This window comes from Oncorhynchus tshawytscha, linkage group LG21 (genome assembly GCF_018296145.1).
Source record: "Oncorhynchus tshawytscha isolate Ot180627B linkage group LG21, Otsh_v2.0, whole genome shotgun sequence".
In the NCBI taxonomy this organism is placed as follows: Eukaryota; Metazoa; Chordata; class Actinopteri; order Salmoniformes; family Salmonidae; genus Oncorhynchus; species Oncorhynchus tshawytscha.
In genome coordinates, this window is record NC_056449.1 from 13,125,728 (window position 1) to 13,149,824 (window position 24,097).

General features: G+C 42.4%; 1 protein-coding gene across 1 annotated transcript; it reads right to left on the minus strand.

The window, feature by feature from the left end:
* Positions 1-1,940: 1,940 nt before the first annotated feature.
* LOC112220973 (calcium-binding protein 2-like) lies at positions 1,941-13,499 on the minus strand. Its single transcript, XM_042303101.1, has 6 exons — positions 13,203-13,499; positions 3,543-3,573; positions 3,259-3,393; positions 2,937-3,046; positions 2,642-2,789; positions 1,941-2,465 (listed from the first exon to the last, which is right to left on the minus strand). Exons 1-6 carry the CDS (start codon positions 13,281-13,283, stop codon positions 2,440-2,442), a joined length of 531 nt encoding a protein of 176 aa, XP_042159035.1. The 5' UTR covers positions 13,284-13,499; the 3' UTR covers positions 1,941-2,439.
* Between the last annotated feature and the right edge of the window lie 10,598 nt (positions 13,500-24,097).

Below are 24,097 nucleotides of genomic sequence, written 5' to 3' on the forward strand. Positions count from 1 at the left end.
AAAGGGGAAAGTGGAAAAATAAATAAACTAAATCCCACAATATATATATATATATATATATATATATGCAAATGTAAAACATCTAACCTTAAAAACACACTACCCCATTCCACTACTTTGACCCTGTCTGCTCCTGCACCATGCCAATGGTCTGGGAGTACAGGACACCACCAGTCAGCACACCCTGTAACTTTTCTGAAATCAAATGTTGTATACCCAATACTTCTCTGCAGCTGCCACTACAACATCTATTTTCGGTGATTTACGTTCCATTTCTGCTACAGTTGATAACCTATGAACGCTAAGAAGCCAACCATACTGATGCATATATCGCTTGTTGGCCTATCCCTCTGTGCTGGCACAGATCTACTACTCACAGGGATCCTCTAAGGATCCCTCACCCTTGACCCATCTTCCTACTTTCTTCACTGCCTCAGCATTCGTCACCTTCTGCACTACTCTGACTCTAGCCATCTCAACCTGCCTCTCTCTCACCGGACACATCTGATCCCCAGCAACGTGGGCACCCTTACAGTTGACACAGGACCGACAGTGACTCCTCTGTTTCACCACACTCACCACCAGGTCTACTTAGCACCAAACGGCAGGCATCACAAATGCCAGGAATCTTCAACTTCAATTGCTCCATCTCCATACTTAATGCTACCCCAGAAAACACTAATTTCAATGGTGCTCTGTTCCTTAGAGCAAGAAACAGACCTTGACTCAAGTTGCGTGACACGGAGCGCCCACTCCCTCTGGTCAGAAGAATACAAACAAATATCACAAGTCCACTACAGGTTACCTTCACTGACTCAACTGCACCCAACTCCTTTCTCACCCACCCTGAAACCACAAATGGCTCTGCCAAAAGACAAGGATACACTTTCTCAAAAAATGTCAATCCTACTGGACAAGATTCTTCTTTATCATGTCCATTGATTGCCAGGCCCAGGTTCTGAGCTCTTCACCACACCTTCTACCTCACTTAACTCTCCCTCATTCACTTCCTTTTCACCTCCAGAACTCGGTCTGGTGCACTGCTCAATCTGTTTTCACTTGACACCACTCTTCTTCTTCACCCCATCTCCATTTTTACCACCATCTTCCTCAAATACAAATCCAACCCCTGCTTTCCTCATACTTTCCTCTTCCTCTTTTTTCCCCTCCATTCCTCCTCAGAAATCCATCTCTCTGTGTCTCTGCCCCAACATTGCTCTTCTCCCGACTTTGCTTGCGGCCCAGTGGCAGTCCAACGTAACTCCATCCCATAATCATCCTGCTCACCTTGGAAATGTGTATTCTCCGGGCGCCAACATTTTGAGAGCATGAGCAGTGGCCACACATAGAAAAATGACCCCCAAACTCAACTCTGTTCTACTCCCTTCGTGGCTGAAAACCTTCAGCTCTCTGTTGGTTCCATTCAATTACGCTTCGGTTCGTGTCCATGCACCATATGAACTACGACCCTTTCTCTGATTTATTTCTGTCACACCCAGCAGCTCAAGGTGATCAGCCCGGACTCAAACTTTCCACAGTGCTGCTCATAAACATAGTGTCTTTGCATATGCATAGCAGAGGAGGCTGGTGGGAGGAGCTATAGGAGGATGGCTTATTGTGTAATGGCTGCAATGGAATAAATGGAATTATCAAACATATGGAAACCACGTTTGACTTGGTTCCATTTTTCCCATTGTCATAGAAGTTCATAAAATTGCTCAGTTGAGTTGGTTGAAACTAATCTTTTCCATGCCACCGTGTGTTCTTTGGCTTGAACAGAAGATTAATTCATGAATTATAATTTTCATTAACTAAATTCCTGTCCCTATTTAGTCTTACGTTGCATTAAAATGTGTCTAATTTTATTATCAATTGATCATCAATAAATGAATTAGTCAAACATTTTCTTAGAAATTTTTACATTTAAGATAACACATAAACAACACAGACAACTTTTTATTTGAAAATAACGTCACATTTTACAAACGAGGTTAAACCTTTGAACACACATACAATCAGAGTAAAAACATTCACTTTAAAAAAAAAACAACACTTTAAAAAGATGAGATACTCATAAGAGACAGCCAAGCATTAGGATTTTGATATGTTACAACCAATCAATGTTCAATTTAACTGTCACAGCTTGAGTTACAAGATTTGTAGAACTACTATTAAGTGTTCACTCAATTTAAGTGCTGCTTAACAAAAAATAACAAACCGAGGTCCAGTCAGTAGAACAAGAATGTTCACTACAAATGTAGTGGTCCCTTTTCCAGTTGTTCACTACAAATGTAGTGGTCCCTTTTCCAGTTGTTCACTACAAATGTAGTGGTCCCTTTTCCAGTTGTTCACTACAAATGTAGTGGTCCCTTTTCCAGTTGTTCACTACAAACGTAGTGGTACCTTTTCCAGTTGTTGCACAACAACCATATGGTTATCTCAGCGTGACATCATTCGAACAAATTCTTTGAAAAGAGAGAGAGAGATAATGACAGATTTAAATGAAAAGGAGACATGATTATCCCATACACAGACCGACAGAAAACCCTCCACTGCTTCTAACAAATATAAATCAGTACTGAAGTTGAGTATGCATGCACGCAAACACACACAAACACACACACACACACACATCTCTCACCCTCAAAGTCGACCAGTCCGTCCCGGTTGAGATCCACGTCTCGGAGGATCTCGTCGATCTCTCTGTTGGTCAGCTGTTCTCCCATCAGCTTCTTCATGGCCTCCCTCAGTTCCATTATACTGATCTGACCATCACTGTTAGCATCAAACTGTGTGTGAGAGAGAAAGAGAGAGACAGAGAGAGAAAGGAGGCTATAGTGACAGTTACTCACATTGAGAAAGACAGCAACCATCTCTGTCAGCTTTCAAACTACACAATCTGAGAGAGAGAGAGAGAGAGAGAGAGAGAGAGAGACCTCCTTGAATGCATCTCTCAGTTCTTTCACTCCGATCATGTCTGCTGTCTCTGCCAGCATCTTTGGGCCCATCAGCTCCACAAAGTCATCAAAGTCTAGTTTGCCGCCACCTACAGACCAGATAAAAACATTACTACTATTACTCATGGTTACAATATGGACAATATGCCTTTCATTGCCTAAATAATCCTTGATTTTGTGTTTCCTTGGTTCATAATTAATTGCAATAATCAACCTAAATTCCGCCATAGCACTCAAGATATTTCACATATTCCATGACTCGGTGGTTTCCTCTGTCTCGTGATGATGACATCCAACTCACAGATGGACTGGCCCAGCTCGATGAGCTCCATCTCTGTGGGCATGTAGCCCATGGTCCTCATGCACTCTCCCAGGTCCTTGTAGCTGACATAACCATTCTTCTTCCTATCAAACTCCACAAACGCCTCGCGAAGCTCTGCAAACACACAGGCACACGCGAATGCACGCACGCACGCACACACACAAACATACAAGTACACACACAGGGTAAGAATTAGAGAATGTAGATTGTAAAACATGTCATGGTACGATTCTGACTGTGTGAGATAGAAAGGGAAAATCTACCTTCAATCTCCTCTGGTCGTAGGTCCCTGTCCTGTTGGAGGTAGCAGAGGGACTCACATAAGCAGACTGGTGGTGGCACATGAACACACACACATCGCATCACAAACACACACACGCACACACACGCGCTACATCACAACCCCACGAGACGTACGACGACGACAAAATCTGTTTGCTCATGTACCCACGACAAGACAAACAACGTACGTGCATGTTTTCATGTGGATACAAAAACCGCCGTCAAACACACAGATGTAAATCTAAAGATCAACAAACACAAAATGTTCAACCGCTGATATTAGAAAATACACAACGGGCCTCAATCACAAAGACAATGGGAACCAATCAGCCAAAGGTAGAAAAAGGAGGAGAGAAAAGAAGAGAGAAATTCTGCCATTTGTTTTTGCTTGATAAAATCTACATCTTTTTGTTATGGTATGATTAATAGCAGAGGTGGTACATGTGATATGTAGCGTGCCAGTAGACACACATTATTAGAAAGAGTAAACCAGGATGCTTTGCAAAGTTAGACTAAATAGTATCTATATCTAGTACATTGCTTCTAAAGATATAACACAGTATCAGTCAAAGGTTTGGACACACCTACTCATTACAGAGTTTTTCTTTATCTTTACTATTTTCTACATTGTAGAATAATAGTGAAGACCTCATCACTATGAAATAACAAATATGGAATGATGTTGTAACCAAAGAAGTGTTAAACGAATCAAAATATATTTTCTATTTGAGTTTTTTTTTTAAAACACCCCTTGCCTTGACGACAGCGCTCATGAGGACCACCACAGGAAAGGAAGACCCAGAGTTAGCTGTGCTGCAGAGGATAAGTTCATTAGAGTTAACTGCACCTCAGATTGCAGCCCAAATAAATGCTTCACAGAGTTCAAGTAACAGACACATCTCAACATCAACAGTTCAGAGGACACTGCGTGAATCAAACCTTCATGGCCGAATTGCCGCAAAGAAACAACTACTAAAGGACACCAATAATAAGATGAGACCTGCTTGGGTCAAGAAACTTGATCAATGGACATTAGACTGGTGGAAATCTGTCCTTTGGTCTGATGACTCCAAATTTGTGATTTTTGGTTCCAACCGCTGTGTCTTTGTGCGACGCAGTGTAGGTGTACGGATGATCTCCGCATGTGTGGCATGGAGGAAGAGGTGTGATGGTGTGGGGGTTCTTTGCTGGTGACTCTGTCTGTGATTTATTTAGAATTGAAGGCACACTTAACCAGCATGGCTACCACAGCATGTTGCAGCGATACACCATCCCATCTGGTTTGGGCTTAGTGGGACTATGATTTGTTTTTCAACTGGACAATGACCCAACACACCTTCAGGCTGTGTAAGGGCTATTTGACCAAGAAGGAGATTGATGGAGTGCTGCACCAGATGACCTGGCCTCCACAATCACCCGACCTCAACCCAATTGATATGGTTTTGGATGAGTTGGACCGCAGAGTGAAGGAAAATCAGCCAACAAGTGCTTAGCATATATGGGAACTCCTTCAAGATGGTTGAAAAAGCATTCCAGGTGAAGCTGGTTGAGAGAATACCAAGAGTGTGCAAAGCTGTCATCAAGGCAAAGGGTGGCTACTTAATGTAAAATATATTTTGATTTGTTTAACACTTTTTTGGTTACTACATGATTCCATGTGTGTTATTTCATAGTTCGACAATGTTGAAAATAGTAATACAAATGGAGAAAAATCCTTGAGGTGGGTGTCCAAGCTTTTGACTGGTACTGTATATCTGAACCTAAATCTACACAGATTGCATTGTATGAGCCATGTTTGTATTATGGACCCGGTAAAATACTTTCACAAAACATAAATCACTGTAGTAACCAGATTATCGGGTAGTGTGGGGGGGGTTTAGGAAATGTAGGTGGTTTATTGTAAATAAGACCCTTGGACATATAATGTGAATTGTTTACAGACACACACACACACACACACACACACGTCCACACACTGTAGGTCGTGCCTGTTTTGGTGTAGTAGGTCATTAGGTTGAGTTTGTTTGATGGCAGAGAAATATAGGGAGAGACAATCCCTGTAGATGTCTTTCTCTTTACTATGGATGTTCTTCTTGGAATCTCCCTGTATGTGATAAACACAGTGCAACACCACATCAAGGTTTGGTTGGACTCCTCTCTGCCTGCAGAATGTACTTTAAATAGCACTTTTGATTGGTTGTCCCATGATGAAAATGAAATGATTGTGGAGAGAATGTTATGTGGTGAGAAGGACATGAAGATGATCATGATGTGTGTGTGTGTGTGAATAGTTTAGTATGTAATTGTAAGTGTACGTGTGTGTGTGATTGAGTACCGGTATGCGCTTGCATGCATGTGTCTCATTATGTGTGTGTATGTGTTCACTAGCGTGTGTATGTGTTCACTAGCGTGTGTACGTACGATCTGGCTGCTTGCAAAGCCCTGTTTGAGGAAGATGCAGGCGGGTCCCACGATGCTGTGTAACACAGTGCAGTTCTGGACCAGTGCAGACAGTGGCGCCTTAAACTCCTCGTCCTCACCCGATTCCTCCTCGTCCTCCGACCGGGGCCCCTCCTGGCCCCCTGCCCCCCCTTTGCCCCCCAGGGGCCCGACGGCCCCCTTAGAACCAGAATCATCCAGAACTAGTGAACCCAACAGTCGTTGGTTTCACACTCTGTTTCCCTCTCTGTCTGCTGAGGTCTGACAGCCAGCTGTCCACAGCACTAGTCCTCAGGGAGATCCGATGTTACATCAGCAAACAGGACAGGACAGGATTGGCAATCTCTGTCAGACTTTTAAAAGTTTAACTCTATCTACATGACAAGCCCTATCAGCCAGCAGACCATCAGCCTAGTAAGTCTAGCTCTCTGTCTGTTTATGTGCTGGTCTGTGTATTGGTTACAAGAAGCTATGCTTTCCCTCCATCTCTCACTCTTTCTCTCTCATCTCTCTTTCTCTGTTCTGTTTTCCGAGGCTCAGTCTTGGCTCAGAGTTGGATTGGGGCGTTCAATTCTGGTAAGTGTTCAGACACTCTGCTCAACTCAGAGACTCAACACAGTGTTACATTACACACATACAGATTACATCTGGTCAATATGATAATACCAGAGTTGTGTTTAGTTACAGTTTTTCTCAACCTGTGTACAAACATTTTTTGGAAGTGTGGTTAAACTAACCTACAGCAAACCAATGATGATCAAATGCTTAAGTACGTTTGCATAATGTCTGATAAGTTTCTTGTCTTTATGCCTGGATTGCATATACTGTATTAGGCCCAGCTTTACAAAACTGTAAATACAATTGTCATCAATGAATGCAAAATTCAATGCGAAGTGTTTTGTTTACAGAATATTAACATGTTGTTTTCATCAGAAGAGAAAAGGTTGCAAACTGTTTCTGGCAATCAGTAAACACTACACATAATACACAATATTGGAAATTGAAGGTACAATATAGGGAAAGATCTAGGCAACAGGGACTGTCAAATTTGTACCATTTTTTTTACAGCATTGCAGAGATGCAGAAAATGAAGTGGAGTTATTTCTAAGTGACTTTGGGTTACTCCTAAACATCCCCCCCCTGTGTAAAAAGTGGTTGAATCAACATTGATTCCACATCATTTCAACCCCCCCAAAAATCTATGTGACGATGTGGAATCAACGTGGTAAATCAATTTGCCGATAGTTTTTTTCCACCCAACTTTGAACCTAAATCCAATGACATGGGTAATGTTTTGTTGTTGATTTCACTTTGAATTCACATTAGTTGACAGCTCAACCAAATGTGAATCAAAACTAGATGTTGAACTGGGGTCTATGCCCAGTGGGTTGTGACCTTCCATTATAGAGCTTTACAGTGGTGTGGATTGAGGCCTAGACATTCATATCAGTTGCCATTGTATTCACCTTCTTTATTTCTATTTGGGATTGTGTTTCTGCAGCCGATGGAAGGTCTAAGCCTATGCACAGAACTGAATACATGGAATTGGACTGTGAAGATATTGATGAAGGATTCCTGCACAGTGTGCTTATTTTCTATTTTCCTTTTGGTCAGGAATAATATTGTAATTTTCCATAATTATGCACCTTTTGATAGTTGTATTTCCAGTTTTGATCATCATGATTTAGTGACTGCAAAGCAAATATTTTGATCACTAGAATCAAAAACAACACACGCTAACTTTCTGTTTTGTCAGCTTAGACTCAAGAGAAATAAATGTTTGTGTTGATCTTTTTTTGCAGACAGTCGTGTTCTTTTGAGTAATGTATTAGCGATTGTGACGGTAGCATATAGAATTGATGAATATACTTAAGTTTTGAGAAGGCAACTACATTTAGAAAAAAATGCATTTACTGTTTTTTTTTCAATGGGCCACAGAATTCTGTGTCTTGAGAACACTTCTTTTTTTTTTAAATCAACAACATTGATCTATATAAAAAAAAAATGCTTGTATGCGCTTGAGAATAACTGTAGTATCAAAATCCACGTCTGGTACCAGATTGATCTGGTTGTTGGGCCTGCCCTTTAGGGAACACAAGGATAAAGATCTCTGGGGAGTAATACTGCTTGTCAGGCTCGGAGATCATCAAAGAAAGATCTCCATTGTACAGAGATGCAGAGACGTTGTGCATATAAGTGAAAAGGAAACGTCATAGATTGTCTCTGCTGGAGTTGTTCAGAATAATCACGTTGAATGGTTTCAGATCAATGTTGTGACAATCCTGCAGATCAATGTTGTTTAAAAATGCACAGGACCTATTCTAAATTGAGTACTTTGCAGAAAAAAATAAATTTTGCCAATATTTCCAGGGTAATACACACATAAACACACAGACAAGGAAATAGCAAGCAAGCAAAGGCTTCTCTCGTCCCATATCTTTAAAAAAAAGCAAATAACTGCTCTTACCTTCATTTTGTTTTTCACGGATGGCTTAGTACAATTTCCCATCCCCTATCCTCGGAGTGTGAAGTAACACTCTTGACCCTCCTTCTCTTTTCCCTCCCTCTCTATTCTATTTCTCTTGTTCCTATTTTTTCTGTCTGTCTTTCTCTCTCTCTCTCTCTCTCTCTCTCTCTCTCTCTCTCTTCCCCCTTTCTTTGGAGATCCAAAGGTCCCACCCGAGATTAGAGTTCTGAGGAGGGGTCCAGGAGGTCCCATCACCCAGTCACATCATGGTCTGAAGTGATGTTCATATCAGAGATGAAACATACAGTAGAACCTCTAAGCCACACTCAGAAGATCCGAAATCCCATAAACAACATCCTGATCTGCGTTTAAGGTTGCCTAAAACAAACATTAACCTAGTCTACTTCTGTGTCTGAACAGAAAAGTGTTCATGCGTGCATTACTCTGTCTTTCTCCCTCTCGCTCCTACTCACTCATCAACTCTCAATTTGACCCCTTCTTAAATCCCCTATCTCTCTACCCCTCTCCTTCTCTCCTCCTCTCTGTCCCTAGAGCAAGGCTTGTTACAGCATTCAAATGACTACATCTACGTAGGGGGGTGAGATGCAGACAGACAGAGAGAGAGGGGGAGAGACAGATAGAGAAAGAGGGGCAGAGAGAGGGAGGAGAGAGAGAGAATTATAGGGGACAAACACAAGGGATTTAAAAATCCCTATCCCTCCATTTCAGATTAAAGGGAGCGATGGAGGGGTAAGAAGAGAAACGGATAGAGTAAGGAGATTGAGAGAAACAACGAAAGGAGAAATTGAGGGCAGGTTGGAGAGAGAGGTGATACAAGATGAAAAGAGAGGGTGAGAAGGAGGAGTGATGGAGAGAAAAGGATGGACAATTCAGGGAGAAAGAAAATCAAACAGGTCATGAGATAAAAATCTACGGGAAAGCAGGAAGAGAACAAGACAAGAAGCAAAACAGGGAAAGAAACAACAAATGAGCGAGGAAGAAAAGAGCCAAGAGTGAGACTGAAGCTCAAACAGCCGGGAAGCAAGCTGCTGTTTTGGACTACCATTAGATGTGTGTATGTGCGTATGTTAGAATCACACACACCATTAACTGTATGCTTGTGTTAATAATATCCAAACCAAATACGCGCATCACAGTCGACTGCTCTAATTGGTCTGTTTTTAAAATCAATCAACACATCTTCATGCTTTCCTTGGATGTCAAATGTAATATTCTCTCTGATTGGTGAATGATAAAAGCATTACAGAGGTTCTAATCTGAGCTGTAATGCTGTCTAATCCAGAGACACAGGACATAATATCAGACACTCCAGGATAACATTTAAACTGTGACTCACATGACATGACTGTGACTAAACTGTGACTCAACACTGACTCAAATGACAAAATAAATACTATGACTACTGATGGGAATTACATGCTGTATATATATATATATATATATATATATATATATATATATAGAGAGAGAGAGAGAGAGAGAGAGAGAGACCTTTAGAATTTATTTATTGTCAACAGGGGCAGATGTTAATATACGGTAGCCTGACTTTGTAGAGCTTATTACTAATGCATACCATTCTAAGCCATTGTCCTTGTGATGGACCTTGGGGCATAAGGCTAAGGGTTAGGTTCCATAGACGCTGGTCTAAGGTCAGATTTGTGTTTCCCCCCCATATGGTTAAGGTTAGGATTGGGAGAAGGTAAAGTGATGCCAGATCTATGCCCATTGGTGCCCAGCGGGCCCCAACTACTATCCAGAGAGTTCCATACCCTCGTAGGTCAGAGGGATGAACTCTGTGATAGGCCTGGTCCTCCAGCTGGGACTTGTTATGATGCACATCTGTGAACAAAGTACTTTGGCAACTTCCAGGCTATTGGGTAGTCAAACACATCAGTGTGTACGTGTGTGTGTGTCTGTGTGTGTGTGTGTACGTGTGCATGTGTGTGTTGTATAAATAACATTTGTAGTAGGATATACATTTTGTGACATTCCATGACCACTCAAAGATGAGGCTTACCTGATATTACCTTACCTCAAATTCTGCCAAATATTTATTTAATATTTGATACTGTGGTTTGGTCATGTCCCTCTCTACCCCTTCCGGCTCTCTCTTTGTCTCTCTCTCTTTCTCTCTCTCTCTCTCTTCACACCCATTCAAACCCAGGCGTATGGTGATAGTAGCAGATAAGAAGTATGAGTGCCAAGATTAACTGAGTGACAGATGTTTGTTACAAGATCAACCGACCGCTTTTCCTCTAATACTTTTGGAGACAGACTCTGATTTAGATCAAATGAACATTTTGGCTCATGTCATGACAAAATCTTTAACAAGTACTAGGTCAGTACTAGGGCAGTTCAACACTGCAGTGTCAATTTAATACCACTAGAGGACAGCTTCTGTCCAGAATATAGAACAAAATATAATACAAAATATAGTGTTCCATAAGTATTTGGCAGAATTTAAAGCAGCAATCAGCAGCTGAAACAACAAAAAAGTGTACTCCCCGTCCTGTTTGGGTAAAAAGCTGAGGGATGGGGCTGGAGAAATGTAACCACTCTCAAATTCATAGACCGAGCTAAACAAACATGGGAGTAAAACAAGCTTATATTTTGGGTTCTGAAGCTCATGAGGCATTTAGAAGTTGTATTATTCAAGAATCAATGGGTATATATAATTAATTTATAAGTCACAAAATGTATGTAGCAACTGCAGATTGCCCCTTTAAAACCACATTGTATTTGATCTATATGGCCACAAGGGAGAATTCTCCTTGTTTAATAAATAGGATCTCTACAGATCGGTGTCCCACCCTCAGGACGGTTGAGCTAATGTGATTAGCATGACGTTGTAAGTAACAAGAACATTTCTCAGCACAGAGATATATCTGATGTGTCTAAATTCTTGTTAATCTAACTGCACTTTCCAATTTACAGTAGCTAGTACAGTGAAAGAATACCATGCTATTGTTTGAGGAGGGTGCACAATTATGAATGTGTAAAATATATGAATAAACCAATTAGGCATAATTGGGCAGTCTTGATACAACATTTTGAATAGATATGCAATAGTTCATTGGATCAGTCTAAAATGTTGCGCAAACACTGATGCCATCTAGTGGCCAACGTCTAAATTGCGCCTGGGCTAGAATAATTCATTATGGCCATTCTCTTGCATTTCAAAGATTATACAAAAAAAATGTTTTATTAAATGTGTATTATGTTTTACCAGAGCTAATGTGTTATTTTCTCCTACATTAATTTCACATTACAAAGTGTTTCCTTTCAAATGCTGCATATCCTTGCTTCAGGGCCTGAGCTACAAGCATTTAGATTTGGGTTAAAAAAAAATGAAAATTGAAAATTACTTAAGAGGTTTTAACTATCCTTTAGTGAATTTCAGATTTTCACGAGGATAGAAGAACAAGATCTCTCTCACTCACTCACTCACACACACACACACACACACACACACACATGGTAAATCAGGACTAGTCCCAGGACAAGTCTGGTAAACAACACTCATGCTGTTGATAGGATAAACATTGTTGCAACCACTGCCATTAAGACTGATTACCTATCTAATTGATATTTTATTATTGATAATGTCAATTAATCATGTCACTCTGTTGGGCTTCTGGTTCTGTGTGTTCTGATCTGCATCAGGTATCAGTATTAGACCTCTCTGTCACACGACCAGTATGACACGACCAGGTGTCAGCTCACATCCACAACCACACACACACACGCAAGCACATGCACACACACACTTTGTTTGCTCTGCATGCCTAGAGGACGGAGTGTGTGGTAAGTGTGTGTGTATTGAGACAGACTCAGGTAGACTCGCATCGTGTAACCTGACTCTTACCCCTGACTGGAAGTAAGGCTATGGTGATATGCGTGTAGGAGCCGGTAATTCTGTAAATGTATTGTGTTCTGATCAGGTGTCAGATACTGATACTAGTATCCAGTGACTCAACTTGTCAACTACAGGAACTCTGCAGTGAGTCAATACCAGAGCCGAATACGGGCACAGGGGAGAGCAGGCCAGGCCAGGCAGGACAGGTTAGGCCAGGCAGGACAGGCTAGGCCAGGGGAGAGCAGGCCAGGCCAGGACAGGCCAGACCAGGGGAGAGGGGAGGAACCAGACTCCTGAGGGCAAACCTACTGCCCTCGCCCCAAGACTCTGAAGCCATGTGATGTTGTGCTGTTGTGTCGGTGTAATGTGGATCGGGACGAGTACTGTTTGGTGTTTATTACTCCTGGGGCTTAAAATGATATCTGTTACGAATTACAGTTTCCTAATGTAGCAGATACCAATGAAGGAGCTTAAACCCTCACACACGCTACCACATGAACCCTGAACACATAGATAAACAACACAACTCTGTAAGCATCAAGGCTAACACTTAAACATGGGATATAGGGTATAGGATAAGCAGCTACCGTAAAGTATGGGGACAGAGTCAGCGTTTTAATTTGGAGCAGGGGGCCTTCGAATTTCAATCAGGACCTTGGTAGATTGCAATCGTGCCTTGGATGGATGGACATGGACACACACACACACACACACACACACACACACACACACACACACACACACACACACACACACACACACACACACACACACACACACACACACACACACACACACACACACACATGGCTAAAGAAGCCCTATCTCAGGGCAGACCCGGGTCATCCTGGCTCTTACCGGTCCAAATGCTGGGTCCATTATAGGGAGCAAGTCTATGGACTCCTTCTCTTCCTGCTTCTGACCACTCGTCTTCATCATATCTGCCACATCCAGGTCCTCCACATCCAGGTCCTCCTCTGCCTCCTCTTCATCCCCTGTACCTCTCTCTCTATCTCTGGGGAAGGGGGTGGGGGTCTGGCTGTACCTCCTACCATGGGGGGGGTTGACTCCAGCCGCTGACACTTCTGAGTCTCCACTCTGCTCACTGGACCGCCTGCTCTGCTGTTTCTGAACCTTCTTACTGATCGCTGCTTTTACCTGCATGGGGAAAGTACAGGTGAGAGATCAATTATAACAACGTTGTTACTGATAGTCAAGAACTGAGTCAGATCCATACAAGTCTTTCAAACAAACTAAGAAATGAATCAGATATTATTATTTCAAATTGAAAAATGAACAATAATTGAGTAACAAACAAATTGGTGTTTGAGGTAAAATTCACTGGTAAATTCACAAGTATTCTCCATCAATGAATCATTTTCTCTTCATTTTCTCTTTTTTCATATACCGTACCTGCAAGGTTATCCCTATCCCCACCCCATTCTATATCAATCCATTCATCTTTTCACCCTCAACTCCCCCTAACACAGGTTTTCACGAGGATAGAAGAACAAGATCTCACTCACTCACTCACTCACTCACTCACTCACTCACTCTCACACACACACACACACACTCACACACACACACACACTCTCACACACACACACACACACACACACACACACACACACACACACACACACACACACACACACACACTCTTCTATATACACCCAATATCATCTTAAACTCCAAGAGATGCTAAAACCTCTCATAACATCTATGTTTGTTCACTCGAGGTAGAGAGGTACAATGTGCAAATAATTAACATGAAAACAAACCGACACAAACACACACCTGTTTTGCGCTTTTCCCGTGCGGCGAGCTCATCCCTGCTGAACCACCTCCTCCGGCGGAAGAATCCTTCGGAATGATCATGAACATCTCGGTGTTGTTTTCTTACACGCCCTATCTCTTTCTCCCCCTCCCTTTCTCGCTCCCTCTCTTTTTCGCTCTCACTCTCTCTCTCACTTCCTCCCTCTCCTCTCTAGTTTTCCGAGTGGATTTGTTTTTACAGACACTTCAAACTGACTAGTTCTGTATCTATTAAAGTAATTTTGTCTGGACTCTTCTAAATTCTGCTTTGACTTGCTTTCTCTCTCCCAAGATTAAAATCAGAAAATAGCTAACTTTTCCTAAATAAAATTGTTCTCCCTTGATTTCCTTCCCCTTCTCTTTTCTCCCTTTCCCCTGTCTCTATCTATCCCTGTTCAGCGGTTGTTAGTGCGTGCCTCTCTCTATCTCTCGTCCTGTTCGTCCAGGTGAGGGGGTTTTATCATCATGTGTCCTGTAACTCAGGGATTGAGTTCCTGCCCCCCCTCTCTCTCCACTTCCTCTCTCTCTCTCTCTCTCTCTCGCTCTCTCTCTCATCCTATCTCTCCACCACCCCCCACACACACACACAAACACTTTGTCTATCTCTGTCCATCCCCCTTTTCCCTGTCTCTCTCTCATGTTGTCTGTCTGTGATCTGTTTTGCGTGGTGATAAGTTGTGTCTGCCCAGGCCCTGGCCTTTGTTGGAACGCTAATTGGATTTTCATTGAGGTGTTCAGGTCAGCCTTTCAGGAGGAGGGAAGGGGCGATGAGTACAGATTCAAACATGACATGTCATCACCATCAAACACGAACATGCATGCATGGATACATTTCATCATCCAGGCATGACTAAACACACACACAAACACAGTTGCGGGTGCAAACACACACACACAAACAGTACCAGTCAAAAGTATATACACACCTACTCATTCAACTTTTTTTTCTATATTTTTACTATTTTCTATATTGTAAAATTATAGTGAAGACATCAAAACTATGAAATAACACATATAGAATCATGTAGTAACCAAAAAAGTGTTACACATATCAAAACATAATTTATATTAGAGATTCTACAAAGTAGCCACCCTTTGCCTTGATGACAGTGTTGCAGACTCTTGGCATTCTCTCAACCAGCTTCATGACGAATGCTTTTCCAACAGTCTTGAAGGAGTTCCCACATATGCTGAGCACTTGTTGACTGCTTTTCCTTCACTTTGCGGTCCAACTCATCCCAAACCATCTCAATTGGGTTGAGGTCAGGTAATTGATGCAGCACTCCATCACTCTCCTTGGTCAAATAGCTGGAGGTGTGTTGGGTCATTGCCCCGTTGAAAAACAAATGATAGTCTCACTAAGCCCAAACCAGATGGGATGGCATATCACTGCTTAAGGCTGTGGTAGCCATGCTGGTTAAGTATGCCTTCAATTCTAAATAAATCACCATCACACCTCCTCCTCCATGCTTCACGGTGGGAACGATGCGGAGATCATACGTTCCTACTCTGCTTCTCATAAAGACAACGGTGGTTGGAAACAAAAGTCTCGCATTTGGACTCATCAGACCAAATGACAGATTTCCACTGGTCTAATGTCCATTGTTTGTGTTTCTTGGCCCAAGAAAGTCTCTTCTTATTATTGGTGTTCTTTAGTAGTGGTTTCTTTGAAGCAAATCGACCATGAAGGCTTGATTCACGCAGTCTACTCTAAACAGTTGAAGTCTGTTACTTGAACTCTGTGAAGCATTTATTTGGGCTGCAATCTGAGGTGCAGTTAACTCTAATGAACTTATCCCCCGCAGCAGAGGTAACTCTGGGTTCCTTTCCTGTGGCGGTCCTCATAAGAGCCAGTTTCATCATAGCGCTTGATGGTTTTTGCGACTGCACTTTAAGATATTTTCAAAGTTATTGACATTTTCCGAATTGACTGACCTTCATGTCTCAAAGTTATGACGGACTGCCATTTCTCTTTGCTTATTTGAGCTGTTCTTGCCATAATATGGTCTTTTACCAAATAGGGGTATCTTCTGTATACCACCCCTACCTTGTCACAACCCAAGTGATTGGCTCAAACGTATTAAGAAGGAAAGAAATTCCACAAATGAACTTTTAACAAGGCACACCTGTTAATTGAAATGCATTCCAGGTGACTATCTCATGAAGCTGGTTGTGAGAATGCCAAGAGTGTGCAAAGTTGTCATCAAGGCAAAGGGTAGCTAATTTGAAGAATCTCGCATTTAAAATATATTTTGATTTGTTTAACACTTTTTTTGGTTACTACATGATTCCATATTTGTTATTTCATAGTTTTGATGTCTTCACTATTATTCTACAATGTAGAAAATAGTAAAAACAAAGAAAAACCCTTTAATGAGTGACTGTGTCCAAACTTTTGACTGGTACTATACCTGTGTGCCGTGAACTAACCCAGCACACAGACTCTATGCTCAATCACAGCTTGGCTTAGAGCATAACTCTAAGCTCTTCCTTACACGGACATGTATGACATCACCACAGATATTTAAGTCCACTGAAAGCATCTGCTATCTAGAAAGAAGTAATAACCACCTCTGCTCTTCCTTCTCATTCAAGAACAGTACATAGCCCTTAGTCTATAGGATAGTGAAGGACCACAAATAGTTCCGGGATAAATGATGAGCATCACTCTCCATCCCTTCGGCTGATCTCCAATCAGTTTCAGTTCAATAAACAAGGACTATCAATGTAACCTAGGCACATACTGTTTGTACCACAGGAGGTTGGTGGCACCTTAATTGGGGAGGACGGACTCATGGTAACGGCTGGAACGGAATAAATGGAATGTTAATCGATTTCCATGTGTTTGATACCATTCCATTAGTCCATTCCAGCCATTATTATGAGCCGTCCTCCCCTTAGCAGCCAACCTGTGTTTTGTATTACCACCTACATCTATTATGTGTAAATTGGGTTGAACTCTGTCTGTATCTTATGTTACAGTATGTCTTTATGTCTGCCATGTCTGTATGCTTGTAATGTTAATGACACATGGAACATTTCCAAACAGATTATAAAGTATTCTATCCTATTTGCCATACTGTTTTCTTGACCTCTGGCTACCTCCTCTTTCCTCCTCTATTCACCCCTCCTCTTCTTAGCCAGCTCTTAACCTCTTTCCTCCTCTATTCACCCCTCCTCTTCTTAGCCAGCTCTTAACCTCTTTCCTCCTCTATTCACCCCTCCTCTTCTTAGCCAGCTCTTAACCTCTTTCCTCCTCTATTCACCCCTCCTCTTCTTAGCCAGCTCTTAACCTCGTTCCTCCTCTATTCACCCCTCCTCTTCTTAGCCAGCTCTTAACCTCTTTCCTCCTCTATTCACCCCTCCTCTTCTTAGCCAGCTCTTAACCTCTTTCCTCCTCTATTCACCCCTCCTCTTCTTAGCCAGCTCTTAACCTCGCTCTTAACCTCTTTCCTCCTCTATTCACCCCTCCTCTTCTTAGCCAGCTCTTAACCTCTTTCCTCCTCTATTCACCCCTCCTCTTCTTAGCCAGCTCTTAACCTCTTTCCTCCTCTATTCACCCCTCCTCTTCTTAGCCAGCTCTTAACCTCTTTCCTCCTCTATTCACCCCTCCTCTTCTTAGCCAGCTCTTAACCTCTTTCCTCCTCTATTCACCCCTCCTCTTCTTAGCCAGCTCTTAACCTCGTTCCTCCTCTATTCATTCCCCTCCTCTTCTTAGCCAGCTCTTAACCTCTTTCCTCCTCTATTCACCCCTCCCTTCTTAGCCAGCTCTTAACCTCTTTCCTCCTCTATTCACCCCTCCTCTTCTTAGCCAGCTCTTAACCTCTTTCCTCCTCTATTCACCCCTCCTCTTCTTAGCCAGCTCTTAACCTCTTTCCTCCTCTATTCACCCCTCCTCTTCTTAGCCAGCTCTTAACCTCTTTCCTCCTCTATTCACCCCTCCCTTCTTAGCCAGCTCTTAACCTCTTTCCTCCTCTATTCACCCCTCCCTTCTTAGCCAGCTCTTAACCTCTTTCCTCCTCTATTCACCCCTCCTCTTCTTAGCCAGCTCTTAACCTCTTTCCTCCTCTATTCACCCCTCCTCTTCTTAGCCAGCTCTTAACCTCTTTCCTCCTCTATTCACCCCTCCCTTCTTAGCCAGCTCTTAACCTCTTTCCTCCTCTATTCACCCATCCTCTTCTTAGCCAGCTCTTAACCTCTTTCCTCCTCTATTCACCCCTCCCTTCTTAGCCAGCTCTTAACCTCTTTCCTCCTCTATTCACCCCTCCCTTCTTAGCCAGCTCTTAACCTCTTTCCTCCTCTATTCACCCCTCCTCTTCTTAGCCAGCTCTTAACCTCTTTCCTCCTCTATTCACCCCTCCTCTTCTTAGCCAGCTCTTAACCTCTTTCCTCCTCTATTCACCCCTCCCTTCTTAGCCAGCTCTTAACCTCTTTCCTCCTCTATTCACCCCTCCTCTTCTTAGCCAGCTCTTAACCTCTTTCCTCCTCTATTCACCCCTCCCTTCTTAGCCAGCTCTTAACCTCGTTCCTCCTCTATTCACCCCTCCTCTTCTTAGCCAGCTCTTAACCTCTTTCCTCCTCTATTCACCCCTCCTCTTCTTAGCCAGCTCTTAACCTCTTTCCTCCTCTATTCACCCCTCCTCTTCTTAGCCAGCTCTTAACCTCTTTCCTCCTCTATTCACCCCTCCTCTTCTTAGCCAGCTCTTAACCTCTTTCCTCCTCTATTCACCCCTCCTCTTCTTAGCCAGCTCTTAACCTCTTTCCTCCTCTATTCACCCCTCCTCTTCTTAGCCAGCTCTTAACCTCTTTCCTCCTCTATTCACCCCTCCTCTTCTTAGCCAGCTCTTAACCTCTTTCCTCCTCTATTCACCCCTCCTCTTCTTAGCCAGCTCTTAACCTCTTTCCTCCTCTATTCACCCCTCCCTTCTTAGCCAGCTCTTAACCTCTTTCCTCCTCTATTCACCCCTCCCTTCTTAGCCAGCTCTTAACCTCTTTCCTCCTCTATTCACCCCTCCTCTTCTTAGCCAGCTCTTAACCTCTTTCCTCCTCTATTCACCCCTCCTCTTCTTAGCCAGCTCTTAACCTCTTTCCTCCTCTATTCACCCCTCCTCTTCTTAGCCAGCTCTTAACCTCTTTCCTCCTCTATTCACCCCTCCTCCTTCTTAGCCAGCTCTTAACCTTTCTTTCCTCCTCTATTCACCCCTCCTCTTCTTAGCCAGCTCTTAACCTCTTTCCTCCTCTATTCACCCCTCCTCTTCTTAGCCAGCTCTTAACCTCTTTCCTCCTCTATTCACCCCTCCCTTCTTAGCCAGCTCTTAACCTCTTTCCTCCTCTATTCACCCCTCCTCTTCTTAGCCAGCTCTTAACCTCTTTCCTCCTCTATTCACCCCTCCCTTCTTAGCCAGCTCTTAACCTCTTTCCGGCTGAAAAAGAAGTTGATAGTATTCAAGCTGAAGGATAAGCGTATGGTAACAAACATTTCTCCAGTTCCTAATGAGGTTTCCATTAATCACATTAAGCCTATCTCTCTCCCTCCCCTATCTGTCTGGTCATTAGTTATTGATTGGGGAGCACAAACTCAGACCGGGAGAAAAGAGATCCATTACGACAAAAACATCCAGAGTTGCACTGGTCAAAAATAGAATGGTGTATTTTACAAAGGGATAACTCAGGATGGCCTGGCGGGAAGAGAATGATAGTTAGAGAGGTGGATAAGGGAGAGGCAGAAGCCATGTTTACACCTTAACATGTGGTTGTCGTCATCCGATCAAGATGATCTGATCACTATCTGATCAAGATTTGTTGTGTCTACACAGGGTAATTAAACATGCCTCTTATCTGCCCACTGCTTCCATATTGTGACCAGTTCCCTGGTCCCTCCCTGTGTGCAAATTAATCCAACCTGCATTGGTGCTCCCTTATGACACAAGCTGTATCAATTGTCTGAAAACAGCACACTTTTAGAGTCAATAGTTTTACACTGATCAGCACAGCCTGTATTTATTATGCAATGATTTAAAACTGGGTGTAGGTTATCATTGATCATTCAGTAGCGGAGTCTCCTTCACTCATCGAGAGATGATCGACTGATATACTAGCATTACAGAATGTAAACTTAACCACACATGGGGATACATGGTACGGTCTATGATGGAGTCACAGCAGAAGAGCACAGTGCATGACAAGCGTATGGCAAGGTATAATGTGTAGGCATAATGGCCGTTTCCATCTGTACCTTTACATCTAGCCAGAGGGGACTTTTATAACATTTCCATAGGCAAGCCACTGTATTATAGCGCTGTATTCTTTCCCTATCTGATATAGCAACTGAATTAGACTATTCACATGACCAAACAGTTGATAAAGCGCTCAGCAGCTTTCCCTCAATATTGCCATAGCACTGTCCAGAATGAACTGGGGATGTTCACCCAATACCGCTCTGAATAAAATGGGCACTGGGTTCTCCTGTTTCAACACATGCTATTACAGGCCTTTCTGTTCTGTGCTTTAAAATATAAAAATGTTTTTGCTGGCATTGAACCTGCGAACGAGGAACCCTTTGTCCATATATATATATATATAGAGAGAGATATATAGAGAGATATATAGAGAGATATATATATATATATCTATATAGAGATATATAGAGAGATATATAGATATATATATATATATATATATATATATATATATATATATATATATATATATATATATATATATATATATATATATATATATATATATATTTATGAGTGATCTAATTTCGATTGGACTGTGGCACTTGGTTTCTAATGAAAACCACCATGATCTTAATTCTGGAGGGTTGTAGGACCGAGGCAGGAGGATTATCCAGAGACAGAGACGAGGTGATTTGAGCCGCTCTGTTTGAGGGGACCCAGGTGGAGTGGTGTGAGGCGCTAAATTATGTTTATGAAACACTGGGAAATGTATCTGAAATGAAACCCAGGGTTGTTTACTAGTCCAATCATAAATCAAAGTCCTCTCCTTGTTCCTAGAGATCTACCTGTATGCCTATGATGAGTTATCTCTCCTTGAACAGAGAGAGAGAGAGAGAGAAGGAGGGAGGGAGGTGATGGATGGATAAACAGTAATGTAAAACGGAAGGCTTGTGTTACTGGATGTAGATTAGCCTTGGAGTAATGCTATCTAATTACAGATAAGATAGACAGATGAACTAGAAGAACCTTCATCATTAATTTGTTTGTTAATGAACTTACTATGGGCCCGATTCAGTTTTGCGATACAGTGCATTTGGAAAGTATTCAGACGCCTTGATTTTTCCCACATTTAGTTACGTTACATCCTTACTGAAATATATATATATTTTTTAAATCCCAATCAATCTACACAAAATACCCCATAATGACAAAGCAAAAACAGGTTTTTAGATTTTTTTTGCAAATGCATATAAAAAAAAGAAATATAACATTTACACAAGTTTTCAGACCCTTTACTCAGTAGTTTGTTGAAGCACTTCTGGCAGCAATTACAAGCTTGAGTCTTCTTAGGTATGGTGCTACAAGCTTGGCACACCTGTATTTGGGGAATTTCTCCCATTCTTCTCTGCAGATCCTCTCAAGCTCTGTCAGGTTGGATGGGAAACTTCAATGCACAGCTATTTTCAGGTCTCTCCAGAGATGTTCGATCGGGGCTCTGGCTGGGCCACTCACGGACATTCAGAGACATTACGCTCCTGCATTGTCTTGGCTGTGTTCTTAGGGTCGTTGTCCTGCTGGAAGGTGAACCTTCTCCCCAGTCTGAGGTCCTGAGTGCTCTGGAGCAGATTTTCATCAAGTATTTCTCGGTACTTTGCTTCGTTCATCTTTCCCTCGATCCTGACTAGTCTCCCAGTCCCTGTCGCTGAAAAACATTGCTTCACTGTAGGGATGGTGCCAGATTTCCTCCAAACGTGGCGCTTGACATTCAGGCCAAAAAGTTCAATCTTGGTTTCATCATACAAGAGATTCTTGTTTCTCATGGTCTGAGAGTGTTTAAGTGCCTTTTGGCAAACTCCAAGTGGGCTGTCATGTGCCTTTTACTGAAGAGTGGCTTCTGTCTGGCCACTCTACCATAAAGGCCTGATTGGTGGAGTGCTGCAGAGATGGTTGTCCTTCTGGAAGTTTTTCCCATTTTCACAGAGGAGCTCTGGAGATCTGTCAGAGTGATCATCGGGTTCTTGGTCACCTCCCTGACCAAGGCCCTTCTCCCCCGATTGCTTGGTTTGGCAGGGCGGCCAGCTTTAGCAGAAATCTTGTTGGTTCCAAACTTCTTCCATTTAAGAATGATGGAGGCCACTGTGTTCTTGGGGACCTTCAGTGCTGCAGAAATATTTTGGAAAACTTCCCCAAATTGGTGCCTCAACACAATCCTGTCTCGGAGTTCTACGGACAATTCCTTCGAACTCATGGCTTGGTTTTCGCTCTGACATGCACTGTCAACTGTGGGACCTTATATAGACAGGTGTGTGCCTTTCCAAATCATGTCCAATCAATTGAATTTACCACAGGTGGACTCCAATCAAGTTGTAGAAACATCTCAAGGTTAATCAATGGAAACAGGATGCACCTGAGCTACGTCTCATATTCAAAGGGTCTGAATACTTATGTAAATAAGGTATTTCAGTTTTGATTTTTTAATACATTTGCAAAAATGTCTAAAAACCTGTTTTCGCTTTGTCATTTTGAGGAATTGTGTGTAGATTGATTAGGGAACAAAATAAGGTCATCCATTTTAGAATAAGGCTGCAACGTAACAAAATGTGGAAAATGTCAAGGGGTCTGAATACTTTCCGAATGCACTGTAAGTAGACTTAACATACTTAACAAGTAAAAACAATTGACTGTCCATGTTAAGTCAACTTAAGAATAGTTGTGTGCCCATCTGAGGATACAATAGCCTGTGGTCTTATGTTGCAATAGACTCGTAATACCACATATATACATGATGTAAAACACAAGCATATACATGTCCAGCGCCAAATATAGAAGGGATTAGTATTTCACAGCTTTCTTATTATTTTCATATTGTATTGTGGTAATAGTCTGGTAGCTTCTCGCTTATCCAGTTTAAAGTGTCAGATGTAGAAGGCTGAAACAATGTCTCGGTGATAATCCTACACACAACACACAACACCACACACACCACACACTTCCTGCGCATACCGCACCTGTTCCCGCTCACACACAGCACACTCTCACACACAGACACCCACAAACTTAAGACACATGGCCCTGTGGTGTTCTCAGTACTATAGCACCACCTTGAACCTCTGCTCTAATCTGAACCCCTTTCTGACCGGTAGGTTCTACCAAAAATCATTTAGCGCCAAGGTGTAACATGTTGAAATGTTGAACGCAGCCTCTGTCAGCGCCAGGTGTCTAATTCCCAATTAAGGGCATGGCTCAAGGTATACATGTTTGTCTGTTTCAGTTGTTCCGGGGATCCTATTACTATGTGCAGGTTGGCGTGCCTTGGGAGGATGGGTGTGGCGACAATAGATTGTCCGTATGTTCATGGCAAGGTTGCCCGTAACCACTGGTACCTGCTCCCCTTCTTCCCTGGCATGCCTTCCTGGGTATGTATTTTGTGTGTTGGCCAGAAATAACACGAATGTTGATTGAAATGTAATACATTGATAGACGTTTGAAAACCTATGTACTGATGGAACTCGGGGGATGATTTAACCCGGTCGTGCTTGTCAGCAGTGATTGTACGGAGCGCTAGACGCTGAAGGTGGTGTCCGTGAGAAGCCTTCGTTGAGTTGCTTGAATAATTTGGGATTGTGAATGAAACGTACATGTTTGTATATCCCTGGCATACTCCACTCCCTGATGCAAAGAACCTGTGTATTTTAGATTAGTCCGAGGACCTCACCTCGTGTATAAAGAAGATGGCGTAGTGTGGCTACATGA